This window comes from Schistocerca americana, chromosome 9 (genome assembly GCF_021461395.2).
Source record: "Schistocerca americana isolate TAMUIC-IGC-003095 chromosome 9, iqSchAmer2.1, whole genome shotgun sequence".
Classification (NCBI taxonomy): domain Eukaryota; kingdom Metazoa; phylum Arthropoda; class Insecta; order Orthoptera; family Acrididae; genus Schistocerca; species Schistocerca americana.
Genome location: NC_060127.1, coordinates 166,535,858 through 166,551,148, shown reverse-complemented (window position 1 = coordinate 166,551,148; position 15,291 = coordinate 166,535,858). Strand labels below are relative to the sequence as shown.

General features: G+C 42.0%; 1 protein-coding gene across 1 annotated transcript in view; it reads right to left on the bottom strand.

Moving 5' to 3' along the window:
* Positions 1 to 15,291, bottom strand: part of LOC124551265 (pecanex-like protein 1) — a 292,683-nt gene that overhangs the window by 19,762 nt on the left and 257,630 nt on the right. The window contains exons 30-32 of the mRNA XM_047126263.1: positions 14,474 to 14,657; positions 12,562 to 12,731; positions 7,069 to 7,181 (exon numbers count right to left, since the gene is read on the bottom strand). Coding sequence (XP_046982219.1) covers positions 7,069 to 7,181; positions 12,562 to 12,731; positions 14,474 to 14,657 — 467 coding nt within the window. The remainder of the gene's footprint in view (positions 1 to 7,068; positions 7,182 to 12,561; positions 12,732 to 14,473; positions 14,658 to 15,291) is intronic.

Sequence of the window (15,291 nt, the reverse complement as noted above, 5' to 3'; positions counted from 1 at the left end):
TTATAAGGAAGCGTAACTGCGATGATAAACAGTAGAGACAAGAAGAGGACAGACGTTTCTGAAGTGTGGCATTACAGAAGAATGCTGAACATGAGATGGGTAGATCCAGTAGCTACTGGAGAGGTACTGTATTGAATCTACAAGAAAGGAATTTTGTGGCACAATACGACTAAAGGAACAGATACATTGATAGGGCGTGTCCAGAGGTGCTGGGAATTACTTCAAGGCTTCTAACTATAAGTGACTCATTTAGATCTAACTGCATGCTTCGCAGTTTATTTACTAGACATAGTCTCTCATTTCAATATCTGTTTAGTGTATAATTCTACTGTTTTTAGTAAGGATTGGGACTGTAATTGCTGCGTTTGGAAGTGATCAGAGTTGGTGACCCTTCATTCACAACTTGAGGCAGTGCTGTCTTTGGTCACACAGCTTGAGGCTGTTGCCAGCAAGTATCACTGGGAGGGGGAGGGGGGCTGGGAGTGGGAATCCATGGGATGTCCAACACATCACACGTCACCTGATCAGTCCACTACTGTGCCCACCCTGCTTACTGTACACACTTGGTTTGATCCTTCACCTGTGGTTGAGCACGAAGTCATCTCTATCTGTGGCAGGTAGTGAAAGACTTTCTGGGGTAACGATCAAAAGGCCTCCCCATTTTGTCTGACAAACAGTTTTCAGATGCTATCTTTGACTAATAAAAATGCTGAGACAGGTACAGCCACTTGCCCCGTTTCAGAAGAAGGCTCTCAGCCTGCAAAATCTGGATAGTCACAGATGATGGGGTTACGGGTAGCTCAAAGCTGCAGTCTTAGGTGCTTAATGGGGCCCCTTACAGATATGGCTCCTAAGGAGGGGGTGGAAAGCCAGTATGCACTCTGTGTGGATCCCAGGGAAGTGATTCTAGATGTGGAAGGCTTCCTTCTAGATGCCATGAGGAACACAGCATGTAGTCAGCTGCAGGCTGGTACTAACAATGTGTGTCACTTTGGATCAGAAGGGATTATCTCTGGTTTCCAGTGGCTTTCTGAAATGGTAAAGACTTCCAGTCTTTCTTGTGAGATGAAGACAGAGCTAACAATTTGTAGTATCGTCGACAGGGGAGGCTGCAGACTTTTGGTACAGAGCTGAGTGCAGAGTTGGAATTACAGGCTCAGAAAGCTCTGTGATGTGCAAGCTGCAAATTCCTTGACTTGCATCATAAGGTGGTGGAATTCCAGGTTCTGTTTAATAGGTCAAAGATCCAGTAAACACAGGAGGCAGCTACACGAATAGTGGAGAAAATGTTGGTTACATGATAAATAACACAAATCTAAAGGCTGTAATTTCAACTAAGTACTTCAGAATTACAATTTTCAATAACTTAAATTGGAACAACCACATCGATAATGTTGTAGTCAAAGCAAAACAAAGACTGCCATTTACTGGCAGAACACTTATAAAATCTAACACGTCTGCTAAGGACACTGCTTATACTACACTTGTCTGCCCTGTTCTCGAGGACTGCCATGTAGTGTGGCATCTGCATCAGACGGGAGTGGCGGAGAACATTGAAAAAGTTCAAAGACGGACAACTCGTTTCATGTCATCGCGAAATAGTGAAGACAGTGTTTTGGACATGATATATGTGAATTGTGGTGGCAATCATTAAACATAAATTTTTTCATTGTAGCGAGATTTTTTCATGAAATTTCAATCACCATCTTTATCCTCTGAATGCAAAAGTATTATGTTTTTACCCACCTACACTGGCCCAAATAATCATTGTAATAAAATATGACAGGGCTTCACAACATACGTGCTCGCGGAGCAAGCTGTGAGCAGCAAGGCGCAAGCACGGAGCAGCGCGAGCACGCTACCCCCACTATCGGACCAGAGCGGAGAGTGGGAGAGTCACGTGGGGCACACAACAGCTGCCGCCAGTCAATGTAAATCCGCGGCCACCTGCAGGGTTATCACTCACGAATTATTACTGCGACAAATGAAACAAATAAAGGAGAATGTACACGTGCCACATAATTTTATTAGCTTAGTGTATGCCTCTACATTCGCATTAATTTGTGAACTGTTACACAATAAAAGGTGTCACTGAAGTGTGGGATTCTCGGTTATCTTGTACTTTTTGCTCTTTACAATTGTGTCTATATTCGGAGTAATTGTTCTTGTGCATTTTAGGCATAGTGAGCAGTTTAAATTTCGATCAGACAATTCATTTCTCAGGCGCGTCTTGTTACATTTCATTGCAGAGAACAGTTGTTCACAAACATACGTGGAACCGAACACTGATATTATTGTAGCCGCCAGTTTGTGCAAACGAGGAAATCTATCCTGAGGGAAGTGTCTGTAAAATTACAAAATGTTTTTCTTGTTCCGAAATTTGTCTCTGTATTCTCTGTCACACTGCAGGTCAATAATTTATTGCTGCAGCTCAGGACGAATCTCTTAAATATTCGCTGAATATGGAGAGAACAGATCAAAATCACTGTCTAGTGCCATCAGATCTTGAAAGCGCTGATCAACTAAACTATGTGAATAATGTTCACAGTCTTTGTGAACATCTTGCATGGATGATAATTTAGGAAAATGAGCTAGGTTTCCTGTTTCCAGCTGACTCACCCAAAGTGTCAATTTCATTTTAAAAGCTCATATTCGATCTATGAAATGAGTAATTAGCAGATCTTTACCTTGTAGTAAAATGTTCAAAGCATTCAGATGGCTAGTTAAATCTGCTAAGAACGGGAGATCACATTCAAACGTGCGCGCGCATTTCCCCTCCCTCACTACTCCGCGACCTTGTACCTGCTCGCAAGCACGTGCCTGAGCAGATGCGAGTACTCGCGCTCAAAACCGGCCAGTTGTTAAGCCCTCAAATATGAGAAACTAGACCGCATGCTCATTGGGGCGGGGGGGGGGGGGGGGGGGGGGGGGTAGCAAAAATGTTCAAGAGGATGTAGACTTCAGTATGTCTGCACAGTTGAGGCAGTTTGCACAAGATTGACTAGCATGGAGAGCTGCATGAAACCAGTATTTGGACTGATGGACTGAGTATCATAATAAAAACACCAACGACGAAGGAGTAAGGGCACTAGGAAATCAGTCTACACATTCCAGTCTATGAAGACGACGCTACACAGTTTGCAGTTATCTCTTTTACATGTGAAGTTCACTCATGTTCCTCCAAGAAAACATATTTTTTGGGTGTTGTTCTCTAAGTAGTGCTGCTGCTGCTGTTGCTATAGAGAAGATGCAGAATTCAGCAGAACCGAATTTTGAAAATTTCCGATATGCAGTAAAAGTGCAAATCTTTTTGTGTTGTAATTTCCTGTAAATGAGTAACTGTGTGTAAAAAAACTAATTTAATAATTACTGAAAGGGACAAAAATGTGCAAGTAGTCCAGTGAGCAGTGTCATTGATATTTGGATAACATTTATTATATGTTCCAGTTCTTGTTTTGCATTTTCTTCTTTTGTATGAAATACTCCTTTTGGCAATTTGTGGTAGAAGCAGTTATCAGCAGAAATCCTCACAGCACAAAATGTATTGCACACAGCTACCACACTACATGGAGTGCCACAGGACATCTCCGAGAGCTTCGTTCCAATGTATTTCCACGGACACTGAAGAAAATAGTTACATAAATACTGACAGTAGTAACTGAAAGCTGTTAATAATGACAACAAAGACAATTGGCACAGGTCTTGTAATTACAGAGAAAAGTAATGTCACCAACTTATTTGTAACTGCCTGCTATCTATGCAATGTGTCAGTTGTTAGAAGAACTGCAATGAATAAGTTTCAGTATTCAGTAATGCAGTTAATGTGAAACAGAAAACTCTATGGTATACATTTTAAAGGAAATAAACATGATTTATGTTTTTTTCAGACACATTTCACTATAATGTACTAAATCACATTCACTAGCCAAAAATACATAACACGCTTTCACATAATTGCACCATGTTGAAGTTGCAAAAAGTTGTGGCTTGGTAACTTCTTGTTCCATATATGATGCATTACATAAAGTATGTGAGATCTAGAACAACACAACATACACCATGTACAGCATCACACATATTTGAGATCTAAAACACAACATACACCATGTATAGCATCACACACTAAGTTGTGATTATATCCTATAATCCTACTTGCAGACAAAGGCTCCACCACAGTTGTTTTGAACCGCAAGGATTACCCGGAGGAAGGACTCCATCAGCTGTCAGATACTTCCACCTACAAACCTTGCCACAGTGACCCCATTCCAGTAATCCAGCAGGATCTCCAGTCACTACTCAAATCCTAGGCTCATCCCAGAACCTCTCCCCAGAGTCCATCTCTCTTGCAGAACTAGCAAGGTTTGCAGGAGAGCTTCTGTAAAGTTTGAAAGGTAGGAGACAAGGTACTGGCAGAAGTAAAGCTGTGAGGACAGGGTGTGAATCGTGCTTGGGCAGCTCAGTTGGTAGAACACTTGCCCACGAAAGGCAAAGGTCCCGAGTTCGAGTCTCGGTCCGGCACACAGTTTTAATCTGTCAGGAAGTTTCAGAATCTCTACTCTCGTAGACCACCACCCTACATAAAAGATACAAACTATTTCCTCCACCAACTCTCCACAGTTCCTGGCCCCTTACCACATGGTGCCCTGCTCGTCACTATTGATGCCACCCCCCTGTACACTAATATTCCTAATGCCCATGGCCTTACTGCTACTGAACACTACCTTTCCAGATGCCCTATGGATTCCAAACCAACAACCTCCTTCCTGGTCGCCATGACCAACTATATCTTCAGAGCTTTGGGCAACCACATGGCACCGTCCTATGCCAACCTATTCATGGGCCATCTAGAGCCATCCTTCCTAAAAGCCCCGAATCCTAAACCCCTCACCTGGTTCAGATTCATTGATGACATCTTTGCTATCTGGATTGAAGGTGAGGACACCCTATCCACATTCCTCCAGAACCTCAACAACTTCTCCCCCATTTGCTACACCTGGTCCTACACAACCAAACAAGCCACCTTCCTAGATGTTGACATCAACCTCTGTCCATTTGAAACCTACTAACCACTAGCAATACCTCCACTTCGACAGTTTACACCCGTTCCATACCAAGAAGCCCGTTCCATACAGGCTAGCCACCCATGGTCGTTTCATCTGCAGTGACGAGCAGTCCATCTCAAAATATACTGAGGGTCTCACTGAAGCCTTCACTGACCGTAATTATCTTCCCAACCTTTTACAAAAACAAATCTCCCAGGCCTTATCTTTCCAGTCTCCCAACACCTCCCAAAGTCTCACAGTCTGCCCACAGAGGAGCATTCCCCTCTTAACTCAGTACCACCCGAAACTGGAGTAACTGAATTACATTCTCCACCAGGGTTTTGATTACCTCTCGTCGTGCCCTGAAATGAGAAATGTCCAGAGCACTATCCTTCCCACCCCTCCTACAGTGGTATTCCGCTGTCCACGCAAACTACACAATATACTCATCCATCCTTACACAACCCCTGCTGCCAATCCGTTACCTCATGGCTCATACCCCTGTAATAGACCTGGATGCAAGACCTGTCCCATACATCCTCCTACCACCACCTACTCCAGTCCAGTCACTAACATCACCTATCCCATCAAAGGCAGGGCTACCTGTGAAACCAGTAATGTGATTTACAAGCTAAGCTGCAACCACTGTACTGCATTCTGTGTAGGCATGTCAACCAACAAGCTGCCTGTCCGGATGAATAGCCACTGACAAACTGTGGCCAAGAAACAAGTGAACCACCCAGTTGCTGAACATGCTGCCAAAAACGATATCCCTCATCTCGACGACTGCTTCACAGCCTGTGTCATATGGATCCTTCCCACCAACACCAACTTTTCTGAATTGCGCAGGTGGGAACTTTCCCTGCAATACATCCAACATTCCCGTAACCCTCCAGGCCTCAACCTTCGTTAGTCACTGTCCCCACCCATCCAGCCCCTTCCCTGTTCCCATTCCAGCACTACACAGCTGTCATTTCACCACCACACCCAGTCTTTTAGTTTCTTTTTATTTCTCTCCTTTCCGCTACATACTCCCCCCCCCCCCCCCCCCCCCCACCTTCTCTCCTGCCCTCCATCTAAACTGCAGCACTTCACTGTCTGCCACCCCCACCATACTATCACTATCACTATCACTATCACTATCCCTCCCCCTCCCGCACCAGCCTCCTCCTCACCCGAACCCAGTCGCCACTCCCAACATGCACTGGTGCTGCTGTTTGCACTGCGGTTTCAGTTGTCTGATACTGCAGATGAGTCTGCAAGCTGCGTTTGCACGCGCGCTCTCCTCTGAGTGTGTGTGTGTGTGTGTGTGTGTGTGTGTGTGTGTGTGTGTGTGTGTGTGTTGCTGACTTTAAAGGCCTTAATGGTCAAAAGATATAATTGTGTGAATCTTTTTGTTGTGCCTATCGCGACTCAGCACCTCCGCTATATGGTGAGTAACAACTTTTCTTCTCTGATATTGTTACAGGCAGTATTAACGAAGTTTTGATTATCATCTAAAAAAAGTTCAGCTACGTGATTAATTTTTTTATTGTCTATAGCCCTGGTAAACAATGAAACCTCATGTGTAGGAGAACTCAAGAGGAAACAAACCAAAATACTGTAGTCCACTAATAAAGTGGAGATGGGTCGTAAAAATACGTTTTGACTCTTCTAGAGGCGTGCTACAGTTCTGAGGCACAGGGGTTTCAGTGTTTAGCAGGACGGCCAGCATGTACCATAAAAATTTAAACACAGAATTTTATTTTTTGGAATGAAACTTTATGTCTACCCCAAATATGTAAGCTGAAGTGTGGCATTTAGGTGAAAATGTGTGTGTATTTGAGGTAACTGAAGATGCTCTAATAAATCGAGGTGAAATATGTCTGGCAAAACACACCATTTATTCAGTTGCACACAGACATAATATTAAAAATCATTAATACAATATTCGTAGCAAATCAGAAACATCAGATCGACAACATTTATAAATGTTACTCTCTCTCCTGGTGCGAGGACAACAAAACAGAGAAAGACTGCTGCTTACCCGAATGTATGTTGCAGGCTGTCATGGCATAGACTCCTTCGTGGCCAAAACCACCATCATCCTGAGGAACTGACCCGCCACTCGAGCAACCCTCCCCACATCTCCGACGTACTCTGCAATGACAAAATAACAACAAAAAGGTCAGAACAAGTATAGGTGTGCAGGTGGGGGCAAACAATATCTTCTTCTGCCGAACTTTCCACATCCCCCAGGTGACCACGACAGTGTGACAAATGTATACATTTAGCGTACACTGCTTTAGGTGAAACTGGAAGATGCACATCTTTGTGGGGAGTGAGTTATCAATAAAATGTCGAAACTTTTAAAATTACAAAAAATTCCCAAACACACACACATAATGGCACTCAGTTATTATTGCAATCAAGAAAATGCTGTCTTGAAACAATATAATTACATAAGAAATGCAACAAAATGGAGATAAACTTCAATGTCACTAAGAACCTGCATAATGTATTTTGCTGTCTCCGAACAATCACAGAAATTACTTCCTTCAGGGATGTAATTCACAACTGACTAGTTGGTTTAAAAGAGGGGAGGGGAAAAAACTGCTAGGTCATCGGTCCCTCGTTCCGATTAAAATAAGACCACAAAAGTGGGAGTAAAACAATTAAGACATACAAGAAACAGCTGGAAGAAAGGGAAAAACCACAAGAACGACAGAAGTGCAACAAACACTAAAATGGACAAAATTGGACAAGAAAACCACAGAGACACACAAGAAACAGGTAGAAGAGATTAAAATGAGAAAGCAGATTACCATTGCTGGCTGACCGTGACTATAAAAAGGAGAAGCCAGCCGCTCTGCAACACATTAAAACCTCCACCCTAAAAGCACTAGGGTGAAGGACACAGAGGGACAAAGGACATATGCTAAAACTTATATCAAATGATAAAACCCACCATCACGAATAAAACGTAAAACCGAATCAGCTGATGAGGTGTTGTCAGATAAAATGGCGCAAGAGGTAGCCACGGGCCGCCAGGACGCTGGTTAACGGACTCATCCTAAAGGCTCCCGTCACTAGGCAAACGGTACAGTGGTGCATTGTGTCGAGGAAACACAACGCTGAGGGTGCCACTGAACCATAAACCAGACACCCATAGTCAAGGCAGGACTGAACAAGGACTCTGTAGAGCTGCAGCAGCATAGAGCAATCTGCACCCCAGTCAGTGTTGCTCAGGCAGCGGAGGGCATTGAGCTGCTGCCAGCACTTCCGCTTAAGCTGACAAAGGTGAGGAAGTCAAGTCAATTAGGTGCCGGAAACCTGTCCTAAGAATCGATACGTCTCCACTACAGTGAGTGGATCATAATTAAGGTAAAGTTCTGGTTCCAGAAGAACGGTATGACGCCAGCAGAAGTGCATAACACATGACTTTGCGGCTGAATACTGGAAGCTGTGGGCTAGAGCCCATGACAGCACCTTGTTGATGGCTCCCTGTAGGTGACGCTCAGCAACACCAGTACTGGAGCAGCAGTACGAAATGCAGAAGTCGTCTACATACAGAGAAGGTGAGACGGATGGTCCTACAGCTGCCGGTAAGCCATTAATGGCCACTAAAAATAGAGATACACTCAATACAGAGCCCTGTGGGACCCCATTTTGGCACGCAGCTTGTCATCAGACTGCAAAAGAAGGTCCCTATAGAATCTAATACTCTGGACCATATTTAAGCTCTTATGGGGTGTGATGGTAACAGAAACATCCCCCAGCTTGTCATAAACGAGTAATGCCTGTGACTGGGCAGAGGATGCTGTTTTTATCAAGACTGACCCTGACCACATTGTAGACAAGCCCTCCAGCTCCCCAAACTTTTCGTCTAAATGCTCTACAAAAAAACTTAGGCTTCATCGACACAAAGGAGTCCCCTCAACTCTCGTACATATGAGGTACCGAGGCAAATAAGGATCGCTGCCATCCTTAGCCTGGCATTCCTCCCATGGTGTGGCAATGAAGGGGAATGATTTAGGATCGTACTTCCTTGCATTGTACTGAGACTTGGAACACTTAGAGACTGCTGGTGTTTGATCACCAGCACATGATGCCACCCACTCTGACCAGGGCCCGTCCCCATGGGCACCACCCAGCCGCAGCAAAGGCCACCTGGCAGGAGGCCACGGCCGGGAGTCCTGATGCCCCAGGGTGATGGGCATCTACTCCTTGGCATTGGCATATGTGGGGAGTTAATGGCACAGGCATCAGCAGAGCGATTCCTGTGTAGTCAGGGGGCTACAACCAACAGGATACATGACGGCCCCACCACAACAGACTGGCTACCGTGCTGGATATGAGGTGCAAAGAAGTCCATCCTCACCCTCAGCACAGAAAACGACACTGCCTAGTGGATGGAGGAAAACTCACTCAGGAATGTGTCCTCGTCCAAGAGATGGAGAATGAGCAGAACTGCAAAGCCATGATGAAAAATGATGCTGAAGGTCTCAGTGCACTATGGGCACGATGCACCATGTAAAGCGCCCTTCCCCAATTGGCTCGCTCTTCAGGATAATTTAGAAGAATGGAGGTCAAACCCTACAGGGGACCATCACATAAAGGCCGAAACGTGCAAGACTCCTTTTAGTTGCCTGTTACGATAGGCAGGAATAGCTCAGGCCTATTCTAACCCCTGGGCCCACAGGGGGTAATTCACAACTGAAACTTTGATATGAGTAAACAGTATCCTTGTAAAGAAGCATTATTTGCAACCTTAATTTATGCAGAGAATGGATTACACATAGCCACATTCTATATACAGATATGCGGTATCAGTGTTTTGAGCACAGCATCAAAATCTGGTAGTAATGTTTGATTGCAAGTTCGTTGAGGTTACATGTGGACATTACTACGCTTCTGCGTTCATCCAATGCATTATGCCACTTTTGTTTCTGTATGTATGACTAGTGCACAAGAAAAGAGCCATATTATGAACATACACTACAAAGGTTGACATACCAAAACCATACACCAATGGGAGTTTTCAGTGGAAAATATGAAGACAAATGTAAAAGCAGCAACACTATTAAAAATAGACTCAGATTTCCTTGACATCTGTCAGCAATGTATCAATAATTTTAAATGTCATCATCTTGCTTTCTGCCATTACAGTTTTTTTTATGATAGCAATTTTGGCATTAAGCTATTTTCAAGGATCTAAAAAACATAGTACAATGTAATGAGAACAATTTACATGGGATTAACCGTAGGTACAACCAATTTTGTAGTTCTTATTACATTGTACAATGTTTTTTGATGCTTGAAAATGCCTTAATGCTAAAATTGCAACTGTAAAATAAAATTCAAGCAGCTGAAAGCAATATGACGACATTTAAAATATTTATAGAAGCTGTAGACCCATATTCAATAAAGTAATGTATTAATACTTTCAAAACAATTATGGAAATGTCTCAAGCTTAATAACAAATGAGACTGATGGTGGCAATCTCATCTGGACTTGGGAGCACTTTTTGATGTAATGTAAAGCAATTTCGGTAAATGAATAAGAGGATAATCAAATTTGTTGTGAAATACTGAGCACTGACAGATGATCAAGGGAAAAAACTATGCTCCCACAACCCCCTCAATATAGGCTGGCGATGTGTATTAGAAAAGCAACTGCTGCTAAGTAGCTCACAATGATAAAGTTGCCAAAATTTGGAGGTCACATACGTGGTTCTAACTTTGCTATAAACATTTACAAGAATTTTATTATCCCATGCTCGTCTCATATTACTTTTTTGTCACCCAGGGATGGAGGAGATATCATATTAAATATAATGCATTAATAATAATAATAATAATAATGCACACACATACAACACTGCCTATGTTTAGTACTTTGCTAGCTTATCTAACAGAGATTTTTAATCCAGTCTAACATCTTGCTACAATAAAATTATAAAGCATAGGACAACAGCTGAGTTTTGAGAAGCCAGAAATGAAGTGATCCATATTCTCAATGAGTGATCTCTCTCACTTGTCACCTAACAGAAATTGAGAAAATTATTGAGTGACATAATTTTTTCTTTTTAGACACTAATTATTTCACAAAATCTGTATGTCTAACATAATATGCTGGTTTTAGGCTCTAGGTTACATCAAGTTATCAGTACATACAGATAAATCAGAAAAATGAATTTACAGTCTAGCATCTGTATACAAGTGAATCAGTTGCCAGCTCATATTCAGAAATCAGTTCAGCAGTAAACAATGCTTTTCAGTACTTATGTTAGAGAGGCAGTGCTCAGATAATAAAGACACACGTTGTCACTTGCTCATTTTATACAGGCTGTGGACCTGAGCTCTGCATCTATATTCTGCAAGTCACCATATGGTGTTTGGTGGAGGGTATGTTGTATACTACTGTCACTTCTCTCCCTTTCTTGTTCCAGCCACGAATGGTTTGCAAGAAGTCTTGTTGTGGCCATAGGGGGTGTTCGTCTAGGTTAGTGTATGGTTGTTTGTGTACTTTTGTTGGAAAAAGAGCTAGTGCTCAAAACCTAGAGCAAATGCTATTTTCTGTTACATGTTTCTGTGGTCCACGCATCAAACCACTATAGGTGAGTGGTTTCCTTTCCCTTGTTTTACGTATTGGTCTGACACATACTTCTAGAAATTTACTGGACATGATTGCTTCCAGTGATTATTCTGCAGTCTTATAATCGTGCAAAAAAGGTCATCTGCCTATTTATGCACAACGGTTCTCAGAAATTACTAAAAACTCAGAAAACAATTAAGTGCCAAATTCTGGCAAACTATGTTGTGGTTTGGCACAACAGCGAGCTGTGTTTTACCACTACATCTTCCGTGTTGCACGTAACAGATGTTTCACAAGACTTTTATGGAATATACAAGTCACTACCACATAAAAAAATGGAAACTCTGGGTAAGAATATGAACAATCTAAAGAAAGACAGGTTTCTACTTACCGTAAAGAAGACAAGTTACAGATAGGCATAATTAAAAGACACATACATAAAGCTTTCAACCACAGCCTTCATCAGCAAAAGAGAAACACACACCATACATACACACAAGCAAGCACACCTCGTGCACACGGCCACCTCCTCCAGCACCACAGGCCTGAGATGCTGGAGTGTGTGCATGAGGTGTGCTTGATTGTGTGTATTAATGGTAGGTGTTTCTCTTTTGCTGATGAAGGCTGTGGCCAAAAGCTTTATGCAAGTGTCTTTTAATTGTATCTGTATGCAACTTAACATGTCTTCTTCACAGTAAGTAGCAATCTGTCTTTTCCTACATTGTTGATATTCCATCACTACATAGCTTTTACATATATAGGCGAGTGGAAGAAAGATACAAGAAATAGTCAGTTTCGTATTTTGAAACTGATGATAAAAGCTTGCATGACAAACTGACCTCGTGCAGGACTGTACAGGGAATGTCAAGAGGTGCAATGCCTCACACTATACTTATCGCCTTAATCATTAAATTAATATTTGAGAAACACTAAAAGAAATACCTCCTCCACAGTCTAATGACAGCATGTTTCATGCCTCCCAGGCTGAGTGGTCCACCAATAACGCTGCACAACTGTTCATTCGTATCGGCATACGAAGTTGTCAGTGGTGAAACGTAAATGGGGTAGCCGATCGGTTGGTCACACGATGAATTGATGATATTTCTTAGTGCCTATAAAAGAAGGGTAGTGTTTCAGTACATTAAGATAATGAACTGCCACACAAATTTTAGCTATCAGAATAAGATAACATGATAAAACTGAAGAGTGTACGCTGAATAGTCATTAATGCAGAAATCATTCTACCATCATAATGCTTGATGGAAATAAAGAGAATGTGCAGTAAATGTACGACAAGAAGTAACATGCTACTGCTGCCATAATAACAACTTTTTGGGTGGACAGTTGGTGGTTGTGATGGAACTGAAGTCATGCTATTGGCATGTTCAGTACCCACACACGTACGAATGAAAACACTGTTTTCCCCGAAATCAAAATGTATTATTGTATTATACAGTACTGATTGTCAAAAAGTTTATGTATGTGGATGTAAATAAGAAGTTAATTTATTCAAATTAAAATACGAAAAAAATAATTTTTCTTATTACACAGGGGCCACAATAACACCCTGGAATACATAATTAGTTGTTTACTTTGTACAAAGATAAAACATATTAAGAAAGTAATATGTAGATGTGGGTAAGTGTCAAAGCCTAAAACCAGTAAAGTGAATTTTATACTAAGTTGTAACAGTGCTCATTATAAATAGAAAAGCTGAACAATTTGTTATGTGAACAAAGTTGTGCAGAATCTACAATCTTATGAAGTTAATTGTGCTGATTTTACAATTAGGAAACTTATTGTACGGAATATTCTAAAACTATGTACCAGTGTCCAGGTGATCGGGACACAGTCTGGGAACTGTTTTCTAAGACTGTTACTGTTTGCCTTTGTTTTTGTGGAGATTAATCTGATGAGCAGATTGTATCTTTTTGACTAGCAAATTTCACAGATAAAGGGAAATTAGAATATGAAGTGTCGATTTTATTAATTGGATCAACATATTCTGCCACTAAGGTAAGTATCAACAAGGAATTGCAATTTGGTAATTTAACATTATTGTCACTATCACTGACACATGATGGTGGAATACAGATAGCAAACTCTAATAACGCACCAGCTTACTGTACTGACATTATATTATTACTTTCCATCATCACCACCCCCATCATCTTCATCTTCACAGTGAGTACAATGTAGACTTCTGTTTTCCAGATGAAACAACAGAGTTCACAGGGCTGCACACACATATTTACAGTTTGACGAACATTCAGGCACCTTAATGCATCTCAACTGGCTCATTAAATAACCCAGTTTTAATTCACAGAAAATATTTGGAAATATCTAGAACATCTGGTGAAACACAGCATTCGACAAACTTGCAGTACTATAGCTCTCAATGGGATTTACTCATCGATAAGTCACTTTAGCTGGACATGGCATACCTGAAGAAATCACAGAATATCTTCTTTGACAATCTGACACCACTGTCGAGGCTGGAAGTGGTGTTAGACAGTCTGGGCCTGAAGTCTCCTGCGGTGACTTGCTATCTTTGACCTCCTACTCTCTCTGAACCCTTTCCCCCTTCACTTTCCTCTCCCATCTGCTCAAACTGGCATCCGAGTCACCTGCCCCTTTTTTCCAAGCTTTCCCAACGTAGCCCATTTCTCCCCCTCAGGAATGAACAAACAGTTCCAACAGCTAGTTTCTTCTACACTCAAATACGTATAATGGCAGTATTTTTAATTTCGCCTTCAGAAAGTAAAAGACTGGTCAGCCACTCTGTCGCCTCGTAAGTTAACAGTTTTCTCGGGTGAATGGAAGAGAATTGAGGCTAAGGAGGGTGAGTGCACACCTGCTTGGCATTCTGTATGGAGCCACGCTCGGGGTTGCGGTTGCGGAGGTAGACCAGCTCCTGCTGCTGGCCCGCCCAGAGGCCGCGCACGCACTCGCGGTTCACCTTTATCACACGGAAGCTCAGGTACCTTTTGTTTAGCATTATCACTTTGTACTCATCTGTGCCATCATCCAACACGTGCCTGAAAGAGAAAGGCAACATAAAGAGGAACACTTCATGAGAGAAAATCCAGCTACACACTAGCCACTGATATATGCTACCTACATGTATGTTTACAAAAACTGTTGTATGTATGTACAGACATACATACATACATGCCACATCTTCTTCTAAGCCTGAAGAGTGATTTCAAACTTGGTACACACATCACTTACTATTCGCAAAGAAGCAGTAAAGGGCTAAGAAAGATCTACCTCCAACAGGGGTATGAGTGTAGGTGGATGATGGGTGACATAGAAGCATTAGTTCAAGAATGCCCAGATCAATTTCAACCAAATTTTGTATATACATGACTTATTATTTATATAAAAATTACTAGGCTGGTAATATTAGCCTACTATCCTATATACAATGGCTGCTAAAACATGTCACTTCAAGGTCACTCCACAAGCAACATGACTGGAAATAAATGAGGAACGCGAGGCACTCTCTCTTTTGAACCAATTCCAGAGCAGCAACAAAAATCAGTTCCAGCCTCGACACTACCACACTGCCAGCTTCTACATAAACACTGTGTGTTAATGTGCAACTACAGTTTCTGTTCATTAAAGAATGTCATCAAAATAACACCAATCAATAAGTGACAATCTGTTCCA